The following is a 7,733-nucleotide window of genomic DNA, read 5'->3' as shown; positions in this document are numbered from 1 at the left end:
AGAATGACTAATCTTTTTATATTATAATATTTACGTATATTTTATCGTTTTCAAACTCACATATACTTATGAATATATTATGTATTATTAATTATATAATATCTAATACCACAAAATTTACCAATTTAAATTAAAAGTTTCAAAAGTCTTAAAACACATGAAGATTAGGACACATATAAGATTACAAGCTTAAAAACTTTCATATATCTTTTAAAATTTCATACCAAATCAAACAAATTAAAAAAGAACGAATATATATTTTTTGTCCCAATTTATATAATTTTTTTTTATCAATCTTCAAAAATGACATATTTTTATATTTAATAATAATTTAACTTTAATTTTTCTTAATAAAATAATTTATAATCACATAAATATCTACGATTTACTTTAGACCACATATTTTAAATTTTTCTTTTTATATTAAATTAAAATAACTCATATAAATTAAAACGGATGAAATATTATTTTTGAAGCAGACATAAAACAATTTTATTACAAAAATAGTAACATGTATACGTTGTATCTATGGGGAGTGAAATCACTATACGTGGCAGTCTTTCTAGTGTCCCCACCGATGTTTCCGTTAATCCAAACGGCAATTTCCTTTGTCGTTTTGTTCTTTTTTTAAAAATAATTTCCAAGCAGCCCCTGGTTTCCGAGTTTCTAGGTCCTATTACTTTCTAAACTATGGTTAAGAAATTTGTTCTCTATTAGCCCACTTGCTTTGGTCAAGAAAATTGAATTCCAAAGGAATTGAAAATGTCTTATTTGCATCCTTACCCTTTATACTTTTGGTGCCCTTATAAATTGAGATATTTTCATCTAATCTACCTATTCATGAAGAGAAATAATCATTTCAATTGATTTGGGCGTGTGAAAAGAAGGTACGTAAATGTGTCAGTATAAAAATGTGAGGTTGGATATAACAGAAGTTAGAAGAAATAAGACGATAAAAATAATATAACAGAAGTTAGAAGAAATAAGACGATAAAAATAATAATGACAATATATCTAGTATGATTAAGGAAGGTATAATATACGTAGACCTTATCTCTACTTTAAAAATAATTAGGACATGACACAGATTTAGTTTATAAAGGATATAACCTTTTATAAAAAGGTTTGGACGTCAAGAATTAAAGTAAAGACTAATAAATAGCGTTGTCGCATTTTAATGGGAAATAGAGTTATTTAGTAGCCGTGCAGTCTTTTTTTTTTATCAAGGTAAATTACTACTCGTTGACTCATTTGCATTGTATCTTCATATTTTATTGTCGCATTATTTTTGCAATCCTGCATCGAAAATATTTCTCTTAAAATAAAGATATATCAGAAATACTATTTCTATCCACAAAAAATGCGATAAAATTTGCATAAATCTTATATATTTTTGACCTCATTTATAAAATTATACTAATACAATTTTTTTATTATTTGTAATTGATGTTTCAAATAGTTTCAATAAGTTACATCCTTTTTGGATTCTCAAGTATCTACCTAAACTATCTTTACTTTTGAGCCTAACAAATAGTAAGTAGTTCAAATTGTCGAAGAAAATATCTGTTGAGTGAATTGACATGATGGAGCCTAGTATGTTCATCATTACTTAACTATCAAGTATTAGCTGTATTATTATTAACATAGTTAATGCATTTGGACCAAAAAGAACATTTCCAAAAAGTTCAAGGGGCTGCACACGCAATTAAAGATAGAATATCCCAACCCAAATATGAAAAAAAATAAAAAATTGGAATCCAAAAAGGGTAAAAAGAAAAAAATTGGACTCCTATAAATAGATACCTCGAGTGGTGCTTAGGTTTGCCAAATCAAATAGCCCAAACCGGGTCTGAAAAAAAAGAAAAAACAAATCTTCCGGGTTTTTTTTCTCTCTCTCTCTTCTAGATTCCTCTGCGTTTTACAGTTTTTACTCTGACAACAACAATGGCGGCTTCTACTCGTAGGTCAAGCGGACCGGTAATCCGTTCACTTTCACCGGCGGGAAGATTTTATTCACCGAGCCAGAGGACGACGTCGTCGTTTTCGTCGACGTCTTCTGCTTTTGCTTCCTCAACTTCTGGTTTTTCTACTGGTTCACATGCTATTATCCACAGATCTACGTCTCCGAATCGCGTGAATTTATATAGCTCGAGGTCGTCGTCTCCGCTGTCTTCCGTACGGTTCTCTCTAGACCGTTCTACATCACCGAGCCGGTCTATTTCTGCTGTGAACCGGAACCATGTGGTGCAGAACCGCAGTCAGAAGAAATCGTGTATGTGCTCTCCGACGACACATCCAGGTTCGTTCCGATGTAGTCTACATAAGAATAGGAGTGGTTCAACCGGTAGCCGTACGAGTGCGGCTACCTACAGTCCGAACCAGTTGATTTTGAGGCGGTCAGCTATGACGAACTCGCTCGTAAGAATCGGAACAGTAGAAGGTGATTTGGTGAAAAGAGCTTTAGCAGCTTTGATTCGTCCTTCATCTCATCAACAACGCCGCCGATCTGATTTCCAGTGTAGACCTAGCCGGCTCTCCGTCATGTCCAAAGCTGATGATTCGTAAGGTGAAATAGCGGTGGAGAAGGACTCAGCGGAGGTCGGAACGGAACGGTTTTTTGTGTACTCCGGTGACCGAAACCCTAAGATCCGACTGTGTATAGACTTAAATAGTTAAATATTTTAATTTTTTTCCTATAACAAACAAAATCATCTAAATTTTGGCTTTGCTGTTCATGAAGCTTCTAATTCTCAAAAATACATCTCCTAAGGCTCATATAAAATTAATCCAAATCTAATTGACATGATAAATCGGAATTTTATCTCTTCAAGGTGTTTGATTATCATCAATTCATCATCCTGTCATCACATCCATTCAATTTTATCTTGCCAACGTTTTTCCGGTCGTCGTTTTCGGCTCATTTTTGGCCGTTCTCCGTTTTCCGTTTCCTTTTTGGCCATTCTCCGTTTCCTATTTACTATTTTGGCCTGTGCTGTACGCCGTCGTATCATTTCGTAGTTATACGTACGTATTATTCTTTCCATATACGTAGGAGTAAAAATACGTATTTGTCATTTATTTATTTGTTTATTATCTGTCATTTATTTATTATTTTTTTTATGAAGTTTCTGGTACTGATTGTGTTTATTTTTGTTTCTTATGTTTGCAGGTATTTTTATTTTTTCCGATGGGTAAATAAATTCGTTTGGCAGGGACTTGAACATCAATCATGGACATTATTGGGGACCATTTTGGATAAAACTTGAATTAAATTATACTAAGTATTAACAATAATGCTTAATTAAAGTTTTAAGTTGATTTTAGAAACAAACAAACATAAAATTAAATGATAGAAAGAATGCTTAATTAAAAAGATTAAATTTAAAAAGAAATGATGGTGCAGATAAGGTGGAATCCACCGGAAAAAACATTTGATTTATCAACTTTGTTATGATTATAGATCATTATCTTCGAACTATTCTTTTAAGAAGATTTTCTTTTCAACAGTTATTAAATCAAAATCAGTTATCATTATGTTTATGATTATTAATTGAGAAAATATATGTAAAAACTTATTTAATTTCTATTTTTTTAAGTGAGATTTATTTTTAAAATCATAAAATTAAATATATTTTATCTTTTTTAATTTTAAATTATTGAATTTTAAAGTTCGAACATTTTTTCAGTAAAAAATTATATAATATAATATTTTCATACTTCATATCTCTTTAATTAAAAACAAATTGTATCTCTTTAATTAAAAAATCTGATTTGGGGATAGTGCCCACAAAGTCACCACAAAACAAACAGCTCAGTTAGCAGAAAGTTGGGAACAACCCATAGAATACCTAATTAAGAGAGTACACAATTACAGCTAACTATGAGCTTAACCCCATTAAATTTTCATTCAAATACTCTCTTCACTATTACTTGTTCTTGTTATTTTAAACAAATAGATTTTTATTTGTACTGGTTATTTTTAATATATCAAAAAATAATAATTTTTTATTTATTTTTAATATTAATTCCTTATTTTTTAAATTTAAAATTTAAGATTATTAATTAATATTAATATTTATATTAATTGTTACTTTCTCTATTTCATATTAACTAAATTTATAAGGCAATGTATATTTATTAAGGAAAAAAAGTGTAGAACGTAAATTGTACATCATTTTTTATTTTTGTCCTTTTAATAATTGTTAAACTATTACAACAACAACCCAGTGAAATCCCACAACGTGGGATCTGGGGAGGGTGAAGTGTACGCATATTTACTCCTATCAAAGGTAGGACGACTGTTTTCGAGAGACCCTCGGCTCAATGGAAGCATAAAAAGAGGTCAGATAAGGCTAAGAAGTTCAAAGCGATATGGGAAAGCAAATAACGAAAGCGAAACAGATAAAATAGAGTAATCAAACTACAGAAAATAATAGATAATAATAGAAATCAAAGCACAAGAAATTATAGTGCGCTAATGCGCCTATTAATACGAAAAAATAACGAGACTATGTTCTAGCCTTCTACCCTAATATGGGTCCTCCACACCCTCCTATCTAAGGTCATGTCCTCGGAAAGCTGTAGCTCTGCCATGTCCTGTCTAATCACCTCTCCTTAATATTTCTTCGGCCTACCTCCTACCTCTTCTGAAACCATCCATGGTCAACCTCTCACAATCTCCATACTGGGCATCTGTGTCTCTCTTCTTCACATGCTCAAACCATCTCAGTCGCATTTTTTGCATCTTGTCTTCCACCGAGGTCACTCCTACCTTGTCCCGAATAGTCCCATTTCTAATCCTGTCGCTCCTGGTATGCCCACACATTCATCTCAACATTCTCATCTCGGCAAACTTTCATCTTTTGAACGTGAGAGACCTTAACTGGCCAACACTCCGCCCCATATAACATAGCCGGTCTAACCACCACTTTGTAGAACTTGCCCTTAAGTTGTGGTGGCACTTTCTTATCACATAGCACACCGAAAGCGAGTCTCCATTTCATCCACCCTACCCCAATACAATGTGTGATATCATCGTCAATCTCCCCGCTGCCTTGCATGATAGACCCAAGGTACTTGAAACTACTTTTCTTTTGGATGGCTTGGTCACAAGGCCTAACTTCTGCGCCAACCTCCTAAGGTGTCTCACTAAACTTTCACTCTAACTACTTTGTCTTGGTCCTAATTAGCTTAAACCCTTTAGACTCCAAGATATGTCTCCAATCCTCCAGCTTAGCGTTAACTTTGCTACGAGTTTCATCGATTAGGACTATGTCGTCCGCGAAAAACATATACCATGGCACCTCACCTTGAATTTGTCGTGTCAATCCATCCATCACCAAGGAAAATAAAAACGGACTAAGAGCTGATCCTTAATGCAACCCCATCACAATTGAGAAGTGCTCTGAGTCCCCTCCTATCACACCTCGAGAGGGTACCCTAGACGTGACCGGCACTCAAGAACTATTTCTGGCTCTCAAGCGAACCACATAGCCTGATCACATATCCGTTCATTCATTCAATTAGCGGAAGACTTAAAATAAAGAGAATATTGGGTGGACAAATCCCAAATCAACAATCTAACTCAAGAAAGAAAGGCCATGGGCCAACAAGTCAAACTTCAATCTTTGTCATTAAAATAGTTTTGACAAGAATAATTCAAGGAGAGAAAATACTCAATCGACCCATCACTATCTAGTCTATGAAGCCTCTATCACTACTATCTAGTTGGTGTCAATGACATGCTCATGGCTACCTCAAAAAAAATGAAAAGGGCTCACTCGACGCAAGAATAACATAAGATGTATCCTCCGAATGTAGGGGAGTATTCACCAATACGCTGAGTGTGAATAGATCCTCAATGGTGCTCCTATTGACGATCTCTTAAACCTGTCACTGCATCATGAAACGATGCAGGTCCAAATGGACGTCAGTACATGGAATGTACGAGTATGTAATATGGCAGAATGAAACATATCTCAAGGAAGAGTAACGTTGGTTCAAATACCTCAATTCAGAAAGATAAGAGAGACTCGATCAAAGTGTCATAAGTCTAAAGTAAGGATACAGTTTTAGACGAAGACCAATCATATACCATACAATCCATTCCAATCATGTATAATACAGTTCAATCAAACCATTTACAATTCGATCCCATCCAATCATATACCGATCTATTCAACCCAATCCAATCGTACACTATCCGATCACATATCATTTAATCCAATCCACCACATATCACCTACTCCAATCCAATCATACACAATCCAATCATATATCATCCAATCCAATTCAATCATATACAATCAACTCAACAAACAACTCAACAATCAAGTCAAAGGACTCAACTCAATAAATATGCAACTTAGAACTTAGAAATGATATACAATCCAACTCATTCATCAAACAATCTCAATCGAACCAATCATATCATGCACAAACCACTCAATTTGGGAGTTTCTCTAACCGACAACAATCCCACCACCTATATATAGGTGATGCACAACGAGTCACGTCGTTGCCATGTCCGTTCATACTTGCCAGGGTATGAACGACTCAAACCAATCATGGATCCATCAATCAATCAAGTCCTATCATTTCAGGACAATGAAATAGGGAAACATTCGACACGGTACAATCAATTCCTATGTTGGCGGCATAGTTTATGGAATTCGAGTATGGACTATACTCTTACCCAATTCGATGCTCAATACTCCTCCCAAGACTCAATACGCACATATCTATCAAGTGAGTAAAATATTCAAAATACTCATTTAGTCTCTTAGGACTTAATTTCAAATCAACTCATTTAGTCTCATTGGACTCTTTTCAAAACTCAATCAATCCGGTCTCATTGGATCTTCTTTCAAATCAACTCATCTCAATCATCAAACTCTTCTCTTTAAATTTGATACCATTTCAACTCAATGGATGTAGAAAAATATTAGATGCATTTAGAACATAATTTCAACTCCTCAACTCAAACTCAAAATAAACATTTTTGTAAAAGAATTACTTAACTCGTTTATACTCAAAATACTCATGTTCAAAAATAATTAAAAGACTTCTCAAACTTAACTCATGCTTAAACTATTTTTAAATCATAGATGAAAAATAATCATTCTTTAAAACTCAAAATAGTGTATAAATAGTTTATGCAAAAATGCTCACAATCATTTATTTAAAACTCCTTCTCAAACGATCATTTATTTCCAAAATGCTCATAAGACTCCAATCAAATCAAATTATGCAAATCACATATCACATAATCACATTAGACTCCAATCTACTTCATCACACAACATCATCATCGACATAACCTCTTCATTCACATCATCGTCAAATATCATCATTCACATCATCATCAAACATCATCGCCGCATCATCATCAAATATCATCATTCACATCATCATCACACATCTACTCCAAAATCCTTACTTAGTTCTACCTTCCATTTATAGAAACAAAAGTGACATTCTAGTTCTACCAATGTTTCAATTCTTTTTATGTCATTCACATTCATAACTATTCCAATTCATTCTTTTCATTCCAATCAATTTCTAGTACATAAAAATATTCTAGAGTTTAGGAAAATTTCAAGAAAAATCTTCATAAAAGGTTCAAATCTTTCACAACTTCTACCTATCACATCTATGGGCATATGGAAGAACTCAATCCATATTTTAGGTTAGCCTTACATATCTTAGAATAGATTTAGAAGAAACCTTGTTGT

At 33.4% G+C, this 7,733-nt stretch overlaps 1 protein-coding gene across 1 annotated transcript; it reads left to right on the top strand.

The window, feature by feature from the left end:
- The first annotated feature begins 1,815 nt into the window (after nucleotides 1-1,815).
- On the top strand, nucleotides 1,816-2,735 carry LOC129891457 (uncharacterized). Its single transcript, XM_055966832.1, has one exon. It carries the CDS (start codon nucleotides 1,945-1,947, stop codon nucleotides 2,563-2,565), a length of 621 nt encoding a protein of 206 aa, XP_055822807.1. The 5' UTR covers nucleotides 1,816-1,944; the 3' UTR covers nucleotides 2,566-2,735.
- The last annotated feature ends 4,998 nt before the right edge of the window (nucleotides 2,736-7,733 follow it).

The sequence above is a fragment of the Solanum dulcamara genome, chromosome 6 (genome assembly GCF_947179165.1).
Source record: "Solanum dulcamara chromosome 6, daSolDulc1.2, whole genome shotgun sequence".
Classification (NCBI taxonomy): domain Eukaryota; kingdom Viridiplantae; phylum Streptophyta; class Magnoliopsida; order Solanales; family Solanaceae; genus Solanum; species Solanum dulcamara.
This window is presented reverse-complemented; position numbering and strand designations above follow the sequence as displayed.